General features: G+C 46.9%; 2 protein-coding genes across 3 annotated transcripts in view; both read left to right on the top strand.

Annotated features, from left to right (window-relative positions):
• Positions 1-5,963: 5,963 nt before the first annotated feature.
• The window catches only part of LOC146237396 (scavenger receptor cysteine-rich domain-containing group B protein-like), a 72,815-nt gene continuing 61,434 nt past the window's right edge, over positions 5,964-17,344 (top strand). For both annotated transcript variants that reach the window (XM_084685471.1, XM_084685470.1), the window contains exons 1-3: positions 5,964-6,000; positions 6,541-6,634; positions 8,416-8,739. In XM_084685471.1, coding sequence (XP_084541597.1) covers positions 6,559-6,634; positions 8,416-8,739 — 400 coding nt within the window. In that variant the 5' untranslated portion in view covers positions 5,964-6,000; positions 6,541-6,558. The remainder of the gene's footprint in view (positions 6,001-6,540; positions 6,635-8,415; positions 8,740-17,344) is intronic.
• Positions 10,367-14,965, top strand: LOC146237400 (uncharacterized). The gene is made up of 8 exons (XM_084685871.1): positions 10,367-10,727; positions 12,049-12,729; positions 13,350-13,546; positions 13,647-13,795; positions 13,894-14,139; positions 14,203-14,362; positions 14,436-14,511; positions 14,606-14,965. Exons 1-8 carry the CDS (start codon positions 10,367-10,369, stop codon positions 14,623-14,625), a joined length of 1,890 nt encoding a protein of 629 aa, XP_084541997.1. The 3' UTR covers positions 14,626-14,965.

Below are 17,344 nucleotides of genomic sequence, written 5' to 3'. Positions count from 1 at the left end.
CACACACATACAGTACACACATACATACACAGGCATACACATATGAGGGGCCGTGAGGGACATTATTCAGTAGTTTGTGTGAGAGCTTTTCAGTAGTGTTATGCATGTCATCCAGTGTTAACTCGGCACAGAAACCTGCTTGTCCGGTGTCATCGTAGTGTTTTGTGGCTAAGGATTGTGAGCCTATCAACAATCTAATCTGATAACAATTTCCAGGAATCTTGGAAGCCCTGAAAATGTTCAACTGCGTTAACATGTTCACCTGTCCTGCCTGACCTACAGGTATCCACTTCCTGTTCACCTGTCCTGCCTGACCTACAGGTATCCACTTCCTGTTCACCTGTCCTGCCTGACCTACAGGTATCCACTTCCTGTTCACCTGTCCTGCCTGACCTACAGGTATCCACTTCCTGTTCACCTGTCCTGCCTGACCTACAGGTATCCACTTCCTGTTCACCTGTCCTGCCTGACCTACAGGTATCCACTTCCTGTTCACCTGTCCTGCCTGACCTACAGGTATCAACTTCCTGTTCACCTGTCCTGCCTGACCTACAGGTATCCACTTCCTGTTCACCTGTCCTGCCTGACCTACAGGTATCCACTTCCTGTTCACCTGTCCTGCCTGACCTACAGGTATCCACTTCCTGTTCACCTGTCCTGCCTGACTTGACAGTTGCTGAAAATGAGTGACATGCGTTAAGATTTCAAAAGGTATGGGGTATGTTGGGCAGAACAACTTCCTTGTGTGTGTTTTGCATTTTCTTCCTCCTAGTAAACTCAGGTGATCTGAGCCTCATGTTGATGCCACACATCAACACACACACACATCAACAAACACATGTACACACACATACAGTACACACATACATACACAGGCATACACATATGAGGGGCCGTGAGGGACATTATTCAGTAGTTTGTGTGAGAGCTTTTCAGTAGTGTTATGCATGTCATCCAGTGTTAACTTGGCACAGAAACCTGCTTGTCCGGTGTCATCGTAGTGTTTTGTGGCTAAGGATTGTGAGCCTATCAACAATCTAATCTGATAACAATTTCCAGGAATCTTGGAAGCCCTGAAAATGTTCAACTGCGTTAACATGTTCACCTGTCCTGCCTGACCTACAGGTATCCACTTCCTGTTCACCTGTCCTGCCTGACCTACAGGTATCCACTTCCTGTTCACCTGTCCTGCCTGACCTACAGGTATCCACTTCCTGTTCACCTGTCCTGCCTGACCTACAGGTATCCACTTCCTGTTCACCTGTCCTGCCTGACCTACAGGTATCCACTTCCTGTTCACCTGTCCTGCCTGACCTACAGGTATCCACTTCCTGTTCACCTGTCCTGCCTGACCTACAGGTATCTACTTCCTGTTCACCTGTCCTGCCTGACCTACAGGTATCCACTTCCTGTTCACCTGTCCTGCCTGACCTACAGGTATCCACTTCCTGTTCACCTGTCCTGCCTGACCTACAGGTATCCACTTCCTGTTCACCTGTCCTGCCTGACTTGACAGTTGCTGAAAATGAGTGACATGCGTTAAGATTTCAAAAGGTATGGGGTATGTTGGGCAGAACAACTTCCTTGTGTGTGTTTTGCATTTTCTTCCTCCTAGTAAACTCAGGTGATCTGAGCCTCATGTTGATGCCACACATCAACACACACACACATCAACAAACACATGTACACACACATACAGTACACACATACATACACAGGCATACACATATGAGGGGCCGTGAGGGACATTATTCAGTAGTTTGTGTGAGAGCTTTTCAGTAGTGTTATGCATGTCATCCAGTGTTAACTTGGCACAGAAACCTGCTTGTCCGGTGTCATCGTAGTGTTTTGTGGCTAAGGATTGTGAGCCTATCAACAATCTAATCTGATAACAATTTCCAGGAATCTTGGAAGCCCTGAAAATGTTCAACTGCGTTAACATGTTCACCTGTCCTGCCTGACCTACAGGTATCCACTTCCTGTTCACCTGTCCTGCCTGACCTACAGGTATCCACTTCCTGTTCACCTGTCCTGCCTGACCTACAGGTATCCACTTCCTGTTCACCTGTCCTGCCTGACTTGACAGTTGCTGAAAATGAGTGACATGCGGTAAGATTTCAAAAGGTATGGGGTATGTTGGGCAGAACAACTTCCTTGTGTGTGTTTTGCATTTTCTTCCTCCTAGTAAACTCAGGTGATCTGAGCCTCATGTTGATGCCACACATCAACACACACACACATCAACAAACACATGTACACACACATACAGTACACACATACATACACAGGCATACACATATGAGGGGCCGTGAGGGACATTATTCAGTAGTTTGTGTGAGAGCTTTTCAGTAGTGTTATGCATGTCATCCAGTGTTAACTTGGCACAGAAACCTGCTTGTCCGGTGTCATCGTAGTGTTTTGTGGCTAAGGATTGTGAGCCTATCAACAATCTAATCTGATAACAATTTCCAGGAATCTTGGAAGCCCTGAAAATGTTCAACTGCGTTAACATGTTCACCTGTCCTGCCTGACCTACAGGTATCCACTTCCTGTTCACCTGTCCTGCCTGACCTACAGGTATCCACTTCCTGTTCACCTGTCCTGCCTGACCTACAGGTATCCACTTCCTGTTCACCTGTCCTGCCTGACTTGACAGTTGCTGAAAATGAGTGACATGCGGTAAGATTTCAAAAGGTATGGGGTATGTTGGGCAGAACAACTTCCTTGTGTGTGTTTTGCATTTTCTTCCTCCTAGTAAACTCAGGTGATCTGAGCCTCATGTTGATGCCACACATCAACACACACACACATCAACAAACACATGTACACACACATACAGTACACACATACATACACAGGGATACACATATGAGGGGCCGTGAGGGACATTATTCAGTAGTTTGTGTGAGAGCTTTTCAGTAGTGTTATGCATGTCATCCAGTGTTAACTCGGCACAGAAACCTGCTTGTCCGGTGTCATCGTAGTGTTTTGTGGCTAAGGATTGTGAGCCTATCAACAATCTAATCTGATAACAATTTCCAGGAATCTTGGAAGCCCTGAAAATGTTCAACTGCGTTAACATGTTCACCTGTCCTGCCTGACCTACAGGTATCCACTTCCTGTTCACCTGTCCTGCCTGACCTACAGGTATCCACTTCCTGTTCACCTGTCCTGCCTGACCTACAGGTATCCACTTCCTGTTCACCTGTCCTGCCTGACTTGACAGTTGCTGAAAATGAGTGACATGCGTTAAGATTTCAAAAGGTATGGGGTATGTTGGGCAGAACAACTTCCTTGTGTGTGTTTTGCATTTTCTTCCTCCTAGTAAACTCAGGTGATCTGAGCCTCATGTTGATGCCACACATCAACACACACACACATCAACAAACACATGTACACACACATACAATACACACATACATACACAGGCATACACATATGAGGGGCCGTGAGGGACATTATTCAGTAGTTTGTGTGAGAGCTTTTCAGTAGTGTTATGCATGTCATCCAGTGTTAACTTGGCACAGAAACCTGCTTGTCCGGTGTCATCGTAGTGTTTTGTGGCTAAGGATTGTGAGCCTATCAACAATCTAATCTGATAACAATTTCCAGGAATCTTGGAAGCCCTGAAAATGTTCAACTGCGTTAACATGTTCACCTGTCCTGCCTGACCTACAGGTATCCACTTCCTGTTCACCTGTCCTGCCTGACCTACAGGTATCCACTTCCTGTTCACCTGTCCTGCCTGACCTACAGGTATCCACTTCCTGTTCACCTGTCCTGCCTGACTTGACAGTTGCTGAAAATGAGTGACATGCGGTAAGATTTCAAAAGGTATGGGGTATGTTGGGCAGAACAACTTCCTTGTGTGTGTTTTGCATTTTCTTCCTCCTAGTAAACTCAGGTGATCTGAGCCTCATGTTGATGCCACACATCAACACACACACACATCAACAAACACATGTACACACACATACAGTACACACATACATACACAGGCATACACATATGAGGGGCCGTGAGGGACATTATTCAGTAGTTTGTGTGAGAGCTTTTCAGTAGTGTTATGCATGTCATCCAGTGTTAACTTGGCACAGAAACCTGCTTGTCCGGTGTCATCGTAGTGTTTTGTGGCTAAGGATTGTGAGCCTATCAACAATCTAATCTGATAACAATTTCCAGGAATCTTGGAAGCCCTGAAAATGTTCAACTGCGTTAACATGTTCACCTGTCCTGCCTGACCTACAGGTATCCACTTCCTGTTCACCTGTCCTGCCTGACCTACAGGTATCCACTTCCTGTTCACCTGTCCTGCCTGACCTACAGGTATCCACTTCCTGTTCACCTGTCCTGCCTGACCTACAGGTATCCACTTCCTGTTCACCTGTCCTGCCTGACCTACAGGTATCCACTTCCTGTTCACCTGTCCTGCCTGACCTACAGGTATCCACTTCCTGTTCACCTGTCCTGCCTGACCTACAGGTATCTACTTCCTGTTCACCTGTCCTGCCTGACCTACAGGTATCCACTTCCTGTTCACCTGTCCTGCCTGACCTACAGGTATCCACTTCCTGTTCACCTGTCCTGCCTGACCTACAGGTATCCACTTCCTGTTCACCTGTCCTGCCTGACTTGACAGTTGCTGAAAATGAGTGACATGCGGTAAGATTTCAAAAGGTATGGGGTATGTTGGGCAGAACAACTTCCTTGTGTGTGTTTTGCATTTTCTTCCTCCTAGTAAACTCAGGTGATCTGAGCCTCATGTTGATGCCACACATCAACACACACACACATCAACAAACACATGTACACACACATACAGTACACACAGGTATCCACTTCCTGTTCTCCAGATTCCTCTGTTCTGTGCCATCAAGATCACATTGTGGTGATTTCAATGAAAGGTAATTGCATTCTGCATCATACTTGTGTTTAAGATTCGAATGGTTTTAATGGGACAACTAAAACATGTAGTAATGCCAGACAGACAGATGACTCTGTCCCAATGGACCCCCAATGAAGGCATCCCAGACAGGGTTTAAACAAAATCTTTTTGTTCTGGTCAAGGGAAGTGATTTCCTCATATGTGTTTTTTGTTGAGGGGCAACAATCCAGCCTTTAGTTTATGTGATTTTGTAAGAAACCCAGTGGAATCTTTTAAAGGTTGTGACTTTATAACCGTGACCCTGCCCTCAAAGGTGAAAGGTTTTAAGCGTGCATGGCGTGACTACCAGGCCCTACCGCATATTTGATTGTGTGAAACTATCAGTCAACAATATAATTAAACAGTCACAACTTGACAGTTGCATAGTAACGTGCGGTAAGATTTCAAAAGGTATGTCGTGTGTGTAGGGCAGAACAACTTCCTTGGGTGTGTTTTGCATTTTCTTCCTCCTAGTAAACTCAGGTGATCTGAGCCTCGTGTTGATGCCATACATCAACACACAGACACATGCACACAAACACATTTAAACACACACATACACCCACATGCATACACATACACGCTACCACACACACACACATTGTGTCTCCATATCAGCACCATGGACAGAGGCCACTCCAAGCACAGTCATCTTTCTACAATTATTGATTTACTTATTTAGCAGAAACTTTTATCCACAGCGACGCACAAACAGTGGGTATATAGTGCAGTGAATAATGATGACCTGGACAGTCAGTAGCTACTCACAGGCCTAATCACTCAACAGCTAATCACACAACCTAATTGGGTGCCCTTTGTGGTGCCAGGAATGAAACAGGCTTGCTACAGTAAATGTAGCATTCTCTTGGCATGAAAACTTGCTTGTCCAGTGTTTGCAATGATGGTGGCTTTTGATTCGAGGATTGTTTCCACCTAACTCTAGACAGAGAACACGCCTACCTGTGCTGACAGCAGGCAGGTGCAGAACAGAATAAATAGGCTCATTTGAAGCATCAGTGTCTTCACTTTGACTGAGGAGGAGAGAGCAGTGTGATCAGATCTACGTTCTAGTGCATGTAAGTACTAATATCTACCTGGGTACTTCATTGTGATTAAATGTTTTAATTTGCTTAAATTTATTGGAAACACCAATTCATTACTTAAAAAAATTACATCTATGTTTACATCTTCTAAATGTTAAATCCATATTGTACATACTTTTTGTGCTGTTTCTGATTTAGCTGTGTTCTACAATTTAAAACTACACCACAAATTCTCCCTTATGCTGACATATATATTTTTATAAATATAGTACATTAATATTAAGTCAAGAGAAATAAGCGTAGTCATGATTACTAAGGCATGCAGGTATTATTAAGGCTGGATCGGAGACCTGCTTGAAAACCAAACTAATAACAACTCGACATGTTTTGGTACTGAAATGACAGCTACAGAAGCTTCTACAAAGTAATATCAATGTTTTTAGGAACGAGATGCACAATTTGACACCCAAACACTGGGATGATTGAATGCGATGACAATAGTGCGCCTTGATAGCAAGCAAACTAACTAACCTGAGCTTGTGTCGCTCATATGTGAATGTAAATGTTTTTAAGGTTTTTTGTCGGAGGAGAATGAAGCCTTGCATGATGATGATGTCAGAGGGTCTGTTGTTACTCCTTGTCATACAAGCTCTTCATCATGCTTCAGGTAGGATGTGAACATGTTGTTTCTGACAATGTAAATCTGCTGACAAGTCTGATAAGGAGATTCATGGACAATTTATATCACATATACTGTATACATTGTAGTTTAACAAAGTACAATTATACACAATCATTCCAATTGACCTCATTTGTTTACTTACTTAAAAAATAAATAAACAGCAGCTTAACTCCCGTAAAACTGGGTTATAAAACTGGGCAATCAGATTGCACCCCTTCCAGCCGGACCATTCAAATATGGGAAAACCCATGGTTCCCGCCTTAAAGGTGACATGACATGAAAACTTCATTTTATGAGGTTATTTAACATTAATACGAGTTCCCCTAGCCTGCCTTTGGTCCCCCAGTGGCTAGAATTTTTTATAGGTCTAAACAAAGCTCTGGGTGTTCTTCTCCGCCTTTGACAAAATGAAGGCTCAAACGCTCTGTTTGAAAATCTCCTCCAAGTGACGTAGATACGAGAAAGGTTACCTCCCCTCTCTCTGCTTTGCCCGCCCAGATCATCTGGCCCGCCCATGAGAAACTGCATGAGCTACACCGTGCAAGGGCAAGTGCGATATCGGTTTTTCCTGGAGAGACATCATGGCGAGCAAACAAACGAAGCACAACAGTTGCTTAGTGCTTGGATGTACAAATGCAAGCACAAATCTTTATTTAATTCCTTCATCCGAGCCTCTGCACAACCAATATCTCAATTTTATTTTTGCTGGAAATGCGCCGACAAAACTTCCCAAAGTTTTGCATGTCTGCGCCAAACATTTCAGCCACTACTGTTTCCTCAACTTCAGCCAACACAAAACTGGCCCTCCACCTCTGAATCATTACTAAATCTCCTTGGTCAAACTACAAACCTTGGACAAGTAAGTTAACTAAAGCTATATCATTTTGTTGCTTTACTGTATATGGTTACCTAGCTTGCTACCCTTAGAATGTGGCTGTAACATTAGCTCTGCAGCTAACAGCTGAGTTACTGTTGCTAACGTAAAGATAAATGGCATCAAGTGTGTGTGTGAATACAAACGCTGTAACGCGAGTGTTGTACACTTCTTTGTTATTTGGATAACCGTTATGCTGTTGGTGTTATGGCGTGCGCGATATCCGCCTTTCTCCACATTGAAATGACTGAGTGTGCACCTCTGCAAACCAGGGTGATCAGATGAGAACGGCTAAATTCGAGGCATCTTACAGCAACGGGGGCTACGAGCCATTGCGATACATCCGTTGTAAACATTAGCGCATGTTGCCGCCCCTCTCCTCCTCATTAGCATTTAAAGCTACAGACACAGAAACAGCGCGTTCTGAGGAAAGCTGATTGTGGGACTACTTGTAGTGGCTATAATTCTGCACCATGGCTGAATTTCGGGAAAGAGACTTCAGATACAGTATTAGGGGACCACTAAGGCCTATATAAAAGCATCCAAAAACAGCATGTCATGTCACCTTTAATATCTTTGCTGTCCAATCACCGATTTTATTTCTGAAAACTGTCAGATACTCATGACAACATTAGCTAAAAGCACATGTAATGGACAGGTGTGTGCTTGTTGAAAGATGTTTCATTATTTATATCAACTTAGCCATGTTGGCATAGTTACAAACGTGCCCAAACACAGAAATTAAGATGAGCTGATTTGTATATTTTTCATTCAATCTTTCCAAAAATGTGTCAGCATACAATTGATCTGGCAAGTCTTCCGTCAACATTGAATTTATTCACATTCGCTCTATTAAAACAGTTTTAAAGTGGCTGCTGTCTGTACTTTGTAGCTGTCGATCCTCTGAGATTGGTCAACGGTTACGCTTACAACCCTGCCTGCTCTGGCAGAGTGGAGATCTACCACGATAACCAGTGGGGGACGGTGTGTGATGACTATTGGGACCTGACGGATGCCCAGGTGGTGTGCAGACAGCTGGGCTGTGGCAGCGCCCTGTCTGCTACATCACTTGCCAGCTTCGGCCAGGGCAGCGGGCAAATCTGGCTGGACAACGTTGGGTGTTGGGGGTCAGAGTCCTCCCTGGCAGACTGCTGGAGCTGGTTATGGGGCTCACATGACTGTTCCCACAGTGAAGATGCCGGGGTCGTCTGTGAGGGTGAGTGTTAAATCCTCCATGTTTCAACTGCAGGGCTGTTCAATGATTGACACACAAAATACACATTTCACCAATGAACCCTAAGTTACCAGCAAGCAGTGAGTTCAAACATATTCAGGATCGTATGTATTCTATTTAGTTTTTTTTTGTAACTAAACAAGTAATAAAACTTGGATCTACAAGTTTCTCAAACCAAATTGTTGTCATGCGACTTATTTTGCAGGTTTGAAACTATAATTAAACTGCATGTTATAGGAATGTTTTCATTCTGCATTGCATTGGTGTATGATTTACATTTACATTTATTCATTTAGCAGACGCTTTTATCCAAAGCGACTTCCAAGAGAGAGCTTTACAAAAGAGCATAGGTCACTGATCATAACAACGAGATAGTCCCAAACATTGCAAGCAGCCAAAACATGAAGCATACATTGTGAAAATGCTAAACAAGTGCCAAAAGGGAAGACCCATAAGAGCATGCAGTTATACAAGTTACAAATTAAAACAACATGAACCACAAAAGTGCAGGACTGTACCTGTAAAAGAACAATCAACAGTAAAATATTTCACAGCAAGTACAAGACTTAACTTCGTTATTTATAACCTAAAAGAGCAACAAGTCACTCAATAAGAGTCATTGTGATCCTGGAGGAAACTAACAAGTCCAGCCAAGCATTCTTAAGTGCCGTTGTACTCCCGGAACAAGTGCGTCTTGAGCCTTTTCTTGAAGGTGGGGAGACAGTCAGTGTCCCTGATGGAGGTGGGGAGCTGGTTCCACCATTGGGGCGCCAGGCAGGAGAAGAGCTTGTGTTGGGACCAGGCAGAAAATTCATGTAAATATGAATTTGGATATTAATATAATATTCTAGCACCTAATGGAATTAGGCTGGAAAGGGTTAATAATGACACACACACACACACACACACACACACCCAAACACACACACACACACACCTGTCACAAGGAGGAGCAGAGTAGGGTGGCCGCAGGAAGCAAAAATGTGTTTTGGCCAATAACTGTTGATTTGTTTGCTTTTATGAAGGGATTCCTTTGTCTCATGATATGTTGGGACATCCTGTGTGTGATACATGATAACTTGTGATAATAGCCAAATTGATCCGGCCGCCATTTAGAATTAATTGAAAAACGTTTTTTCTTTACGCCTCCTACACATGTTGTCCAATCTTCACCAAATTTGGCAGAGAGTATCTTCAGACCAAGCCTCACAAAGAGTTTCACATGATTTTTTGATTTTCAGAACCGTTTGCCAGGTACAGGGAGTCAAAATGTGCAATTAAGCCAGCAAGTTGGCTTAATTGTTGGGTCGTAGTTGGGTCGTATCTCAGAAAATCTTTGATGGATTCACACCAAACTTGCTGCATGCCCTCGGAACCCTGTTCTAAGGATTTCTTAAGTGTTTTATGGGTCATTTGACTGCTTGGCCACCACATTGCTGCTTGCAGCTATATTTTTCATTCAATCTTTTATAAATGTGTCGGCAAACAATTGATTTGGCAAGTCTTCTGTCAACAATTAATTTATTCTCATTTGCTCTTTTGAAACAGTTTTTACTTTTGCTCGCAAACATGAAATGAACACACAGAATCTAGTAATTATGTGATCGTAATGCAACTTTTTTTGGGCTGCTGTCTGTACTTTGTAGCTCGTGCATTTTTCGATCCTCTGAGATTGGTCAACGGTTACAACGCCTGCTCTGGCAGAGTGGAGATCTACCACCAGGGCCAGTGGGGGACGGTGTGTGATGACAGCTGGGACCTGCAGGATGCCCAGGTGGTGTGCAGACAGCTGGGCTGTGGCAGCACCGTGACTCCTACATCATCTGCCAGCTTCGGCCAGGGCAGCGGGCTCATCTGGATGGACGATGTCGGGTGTTCAGGGTTAGAGTCCTCCCTGACAACATGCAGCCAGCGGGGCTTCGGCTCACATGACTGTTCCCACGGTGAAGATGCCGGGGTCATCTGTGAAGGTGAGTGTTAAATCATCTATGTTTCAACTGCAGGGCTGTGAAATGATTGACACACAAAATACACATTTCACCAATTAACCCTAAGTTACCAGCAAGCAGTGAGTTCAAACATATTCAGGATCGTATGTATTCTATTCAGTTTTCTGTTACTAAACAAGTAAAAAAACTGGGATCTACAAGTTTGTCAAACCAAATTGTTGTCATTCGACTTATTTTGCAGCTACCACCACCATCCCTCCTACCACCACCACCACCCCCTTCCCTCCTACCACCACCCGTCCTACCACCACCCCTCCTACCACCACCCGTCCTACCACCACCACCCCTCCTACCACCACCATCCCTCCTACCACCACCACCCCTCCTACCACCACCACCCCTCCCACCACCACCATCCCTCCTACCACCACCACCATCCGTCCTACCACCACCACCCCTCCTACCACCATCACCCCTCCTACCACCACCACCCCTCCTACCACCACCCCTCCCACCACCACCACCATCCGTCCTACCACCACCACCCCTCCCACCACCACCACCCCTCCCACCACCACCACCCCTCCTACCACCACCACCCCTCCTACCACCCCAACCACCCCTCGTACCACCACCACCACCTCTCCCACCACCACCACCCCTCCTACCACCACCACCCCTCCTACCACCACCACCACCACCACCACCACCCCTCCCACCACCACCACCACCCCTCCCACCACCACCACCCCTCCCACCACCACCACCCCTCCTACCACCACCCCTCCTACCACCACCACCACCCCCACCCCTCCTACCACCACCCGTCCTACCACCACCCCTCCTACCACCACCCGTCCTACCACCACCACCCCTCCTACCACCACCATCCCTCCTACCACCACCACCCCTCCTACCACCACCATCCCTCCTACCACCACCACCCCTCCTACCACCACCACCCCTCCCACCACCACCATCCCTCCTACCACCACCACCATCCGTCCTACCACCACCACCCCTCCTACCACCATCACCCCTCCTACCACCACCACCCCTCCTACCACCACCCGTCCCACCACGACCCCTCCCACCACCACCACCATCCGTCCTACCACCACCACCCCTCCCACCACCACCACCCCTCCTACCACCACCATCCCTCCCACCACCACCATCCCTCCTACCACCACCCCTCCCACCACCACCACCATCCGTCCTACCACCACCACCCCTCCCACCACCACCACCCCTCCTACCATCACCATCCCTCCTACCACCACCACCCCTCCTACCACCACCCCTCCCACCACCACCACCATCCGTCCTACCACCACCACCCCTCCCACCACCACCACCCCTCCCACCACCACCACCCCTCCTACCACCACCACCCCTCCTACCACCCCAACCACCCCTCGTACCACCACCACCACCCCTCCCACCACCACCACCCCTCCTACCACCACCACCCCTCCTACCACCACCACCACCACCACCCCTCCCACCACCACCACCACCCCTCCCACCACCACCACCCCTCCTACCACTACCACCACCACCCCTCCTACCACCACCCCTCCAACCACCACCACCATCCGTCCTACCACCACCACCACCCTTCCCACCACCACCACCCCTCCCACCACCACCACCCCTCCTACCACCACCACCACCACCCCTCCTACCACCACCCCTCCAACCACCACCACCATCCGTCCTACCACCACCACCACCACCACCCTTCCCACCACCACCACCCCTCCTACCACCACCACCACCCCTCCTACCACCACCACCCCTCCTACCACCACCCCTCCCACCACCACCACCCCTCCTACCACCACCACCCCTCCTACCACCACCACCACCCCTCCTACCACCACCACCCCTCCTACCACCACCACCACCCTTCCTACCACCACCCCTCCTACCACCACCACCCCTCCCACCACCACCACCCCTCCTACCACCACCACCCCTCCCACCACCACCACCCCTCCTACCACCACCATCCCTCCTACCACCACCACCCCTTCTACCACCACCACCACCCTTCCTACCACCACCCCTCCTACCACCACCATCCCTCCTACCACCACCACCCCTTCTACCACCACCACCACCCTTCCTACCACCACCACCCCTCCCACCACCACCCCTCCTACCACCACCACCCTTCCCACCACCACCACCCCTCCTACCACCACCACCACCCCTCCTACCACCATCCCTCCTACCACCACCACCATCTCTCCTACCACCATCCCTCCTACCACCACCACCATCCCTCCTACCACCACCATCCCTCCTACCACGACCACCCCTCCTACTACCACCACCACCACCTCCAGGCCAACAACCACCACCACAACCAGTAAGTGTAAACACAGCGCGAGTCAAAATCACCTGGACTTATGAGAGGACAGAAACTAGACAAAAGTAACAGAGTGCAACTGCCCCATGAACATTGACATGTAAGCAGGAGAAATTATATGTGTGTACCCTATGTCTAGACAGTATCTGTAAAAGGAAGGGATTAAACATTTGATATTTTGGCAGTTAATTATTTCTTTGTCTCTATTTTATTTTAAGACATCGTCTTTCACCACTCTCTGTCTTCCTTTTTCACATTCCCTCTTTTTTCAAAAGTCACCCCAAAGCTGGTGTGTGGGAGGAGCTACCTGGATGTGGGTCTCCTCAAGTCTCAGCTAGCGACCAAACGTCTGGACTCCTCCTCTGTTCACCTGGCCAACGCCCGCTGCTCCTCCCAGGAGATTAACGGGACGGTGTGGTTCCAGGTTGAGCGCTGGGAGGGCAGCTGTGGAACCACTCTGACGGTGAGGACACAGTTACTCTACCAGTCTGCCTGTTTCTGCCTGATTGATCAACGCTGCACAGGCTGGGAAACTCATATTGTCCTCTTCCTTCTCTCTCCAGACTAACGGCAGCCACGCCATCTACTCCAACAGTCTGTTTGTCTACCCGGTCAGTGAGACCATGGTCCAACCCCTGAGGATCCCTTTCTCCTGCTCCTATCCTCTGGAGACAGAGGCCAGCCTGGATGTGGCCATCAAACCATACCTGGAGTAGGTGGACCCTCACAAACTCAAACATTGACACACTTAGTTTCCACTTTAACTTGTGTGTTCTGACTTTGTTGTTTACTTGTTCCATATCTTGTCAGTCTTGAAGATGCAGTGAAAGATGAGGGTGCCCAGGCCAGGGCCTCCATGTCTCTGTTCCGTGATGCCAACTACACAGCTCCTTACTCTGCAGGCCCGGTCACTCTGCCCCTGGGCTCCATCCTGCATGTGGGCGTGTCTGTTGAAGAGACGGACGCTGAGGCCTTTGTGGTTGTTCTGGAGGACTGCTACGCCACCCACTCCCCTGATCCTGATGACCTCCTGAAATACTTCCTCATCCAGCACAAGTATGTGAGCCTGGAGAGGTATGTGTGTGCTTGTGTGTTTGTCTAACCCCCCTGTTCCTCCAGGTGTCCTACCAACCGACGCCAGGTGACCGTGGAGGAGAGTGGCTTGTCCCTCCAGGCTCGCTTCTCTGCGCTGCTGTTCCTGTTCCAGGGGGACTACAGGGACGTCTACCTGCACTGCAGCCTCAACCTGTGTGACCAGAGGAACTCCTCCTGCTCTCCTGTGAGTCCTCCCACCCTCCTTCTTGGTCTCTCTGACTCTCTGGTCTCTCTGACTCTCTGGTGTCTCTCCACAGATGTGTTCAGGAAGGTCTGTCCGCTCTGTCGATGAACTCGTACCCCTCAAGCCCGTCACCATCGGACCAATCACCTGTGAGTATGAACCACAGCCATGATGACTCCTGATGTTGTCATAGTAACGGTCTACCTGGTAACACTGTGTTTGTCCCTGACCTCTGACCTCCAGGGGGGCAGAGTGTAGAGTGAGCTGATGAAGTCACACCTCCCTCAGAACGGCTTCATGACCATCCCGATGGCAACCAGCTCAGGCTGTCTCCTGTCTTTTTTACATCCAATAATTTACATCCTGTAAATGATTAACTCTAAAAATTAAATTGTGGGTTAAGGTTTATGAAGGTTTGCATCCTATAATTAGTCATTTTATACTCGGGAATAGTGGGAACACTGGGTAAGAAGTGTAGCCTAGTAAATCAACATACCGCTTATCTTTTAACTTAATCATGTATCTGGAACCAAAGCAGGGATTGTTTATGTAATAATCAAGGCTTGCGGAAATCTACCTCTAATAAAGAAATGAAGATTATAATCAGATTTTTACTGTCATCCATCCATCATCAGATTCATTCTGTTCAGGCCTCAACATCAGTTTGTAAAGTTAATAACTACTCATTGAGAGATTGTGTATTCAGATACTTTTGATACAGGAATTACCCCCTGCCTCTTGTTGATCAAGCCATTTTTTCAACAACAAAAAAAACTTTGTAAACTTATGATTTTGGAGTATCGGATTGTTTTATCTTGTTCATGATAGTGTTTAATCTGAATGACAGTTTTTCTCAATCGCTCAGACACAGTTACAAAATGTGTAACCTCATTCCCTTGACTTGGAAATGACATTTTACTATTAAATTATGAAATAAACAATAAAAGGGCTTCTGTTGAGCTTGAGAAGAACCCATTCATTAGAATTAGGTGTGCTGGAGCAGGGAAACATCTAGAACATGCAGGACAGTGGGACTGGTATTGAACACCCCTGATGTACAGCATGAAAAACAATCCTTGCAGTTCCCTTCATCAACAGTAGATGGCAGTGCTGCACTCTCCTACCCGCAGACAGTTTGATCAGATCTGAACGTGTATCAGACGAGCAGTGCTTTCCCTCATCACCATGGATATTTCCTAACGCCCTGTGTGGGTGTTGTGGACAATGTTATCATCATGCTAATGCTAATGCTAATATTATGTTGAGCAGGAAGCATTAAACATTTGTCCTTTCATTCATCATACACTATTTATTGTGATTGATGCGTCCAATGTAGGCTGTTATTATTATTATTCGGTTCTTGTGCCCAAGTGAACAGGAAGTAACTTTCACATTCAAACATGGAATTGGCCCTCACATTGAGCAGCGGTGTGTGTGTACCTGGTTGTTAGTGTGTGTGTGTGTGTGTGTGTGTGTGTGTACCCGGTGGTTCGCACGTGTAACTCAAGATAGTTGCGTACATTATGTTGCTAAATTGCCCAGTGTTTCCATAGCCTCTCGTAAACTCTGGTGAAAAACCTCAAGCTACATAGTGTGACTGGCAAGCCCTGGCGTTGTTTGGTGTGAACCTGTCAATCATAACTTGACAGTGACTGGAAACGAGAGTCACTCATACAACAACAACAATGCAAGAGTTGTTTGACGTGCACTTGGCACAGAAACTTGCTGTATTAGTGTAATTGGCATTATTTTCCTAAACTCTGTTCATGTCATGCACTCTCTTTGGCGTCACAGAATATAAATCCTCCATAGAGAATGACCCACCAAGTAAGAGTGAGCAGCATTAAGGCTGATGCCCAAAGCTAACGCTGTTTTTTTTGCAGTCCTCCCCTCTCTCTCTCTCTCTCTCTCTCTCTCTCTCTTTCACTCTCTCTTTCACTCTCTCTCTTTCACTCTCTCTTTCACTCTCTCTCTCTCTTTCACTCTCTCTCTTTCACTCTCTCTTTCACTCTCTCTCTCTTTCACTCTCTCTCTCTTTCACTCTCTCTCTTTCACTCTCTCTCTCTTTCACTCTCTCTCTCTTTCACTCTCTCTCTCTTTCACTCTCTCTCTCTCTCTCTCTCTCTCTCTCTCTCTCTCTCTCTCTCTCTCTCTCTCTCTCTCTCTCTCTCTCTCTCTCTCTCTCTCCTTGCTTCCGTCTCTCTCTCTCTTTCTCTTTGCTTTTTTCTCTATCTCTACTTCTCTCTCAGACATTCCACCTCTCCTTAGCTGTGACAACTGAAGGAGGGTGTGTCGGCAAATCAGATGACTTGCTTGTTCCAGTAAATGACAGTAAATGAGACAGTCTTACATGAGGGGGTTTTACAGGTGTGTGCTTGGCTCAGAGCCCTGCTAGGCTGGTGTTGATCATGTGTTCTGCTGGTGTTAGAGTGTGGCCTTCATCTCTCATCCTGACGTTCACTCACTGCTGCCTACTTTGTTAAACTGGGATTGGACATGCTGTGTTAATGCTGTTGTATTGTCCTGCCTGCTATGCTATCTTTTATCGCTATTATAATTTATTAAATAATCAGTGTGATCATACATTTTCTCATTAACTTCTGTAAACACATCAGCAGTTCCAGTGAGTGAGACACACCCACATTTTTGTAAGTCTTGCAGTTGGCACGCTGTTTGGCTGTACTTGAGAGAGCATTAAAGAATGACCTGAAGGAGTTCAAGCATACAGGAAAGCTGCAGAAAGTATCTCCCTTGACCTGAAATGAATTAATTATGACCCCTTTCTACTGTAATTCCACATTCCTATGAACACAAACAAAACTGTCCCCCAGGTAATGATTAAAAAAATTGATGATATATAGATGATACATGATCATTCTGCTCAGGTCAGGACCATAAAAACAGCCTGGATGCCAGCCCAATTTAGCCGCGCCGACAAAAGAAATGGGTCGGGAAGTTGGGTCTGGGGTCGCTCGGTTGGGG

The sequence above is a fragment of the Hypomesus nipponensis genome, chromosome 21 (genome assembly GCF_054491055.1).
Source record: "Hypomesus nipponensis isolate SF chromosome 21, ASM5449105v1, whole genome shotgun sequence".
Taxonomy (NCBI): Eukaryota; Metazoa; Chordata; class Actinopteri; order Osmeriformes; family Osmeridae; genus Hypomesus; species Hypomesus nipponensis.
Note: the sequence above shows the minus strand (reverse complement) of the source record. Positions and strands in the feature narration are given on the sequence as shown.

What these genes read in the sequence shown, in the direction of transcription:
- LOC146237400 (XM_084685871.1), top strand. Translation starts at nt 10,367, where the DNA reads ATGCAACTTTTTTTGGGCTGCTGTCTGTACTTTGTAGCTCGTGCATTT. An exon ending in TGCCGGGGTCATCTGTGAAG is followed by an intron (nt 10,728 to 12,048) that starts GTGAGTGTTAAA and finishes CCACCACCACCC; the next exon opens with CTCCCACCACCACCACCCCT. An exon ending in TACTTCCTCATCCAGCACAA is followed by an intron (nt 14,140 to 14,202) that starts GTATGTGAGCCT and finishes CTGTTCCTCCAG; the next exon opens with GTGTCCTACCAACCGACGCC.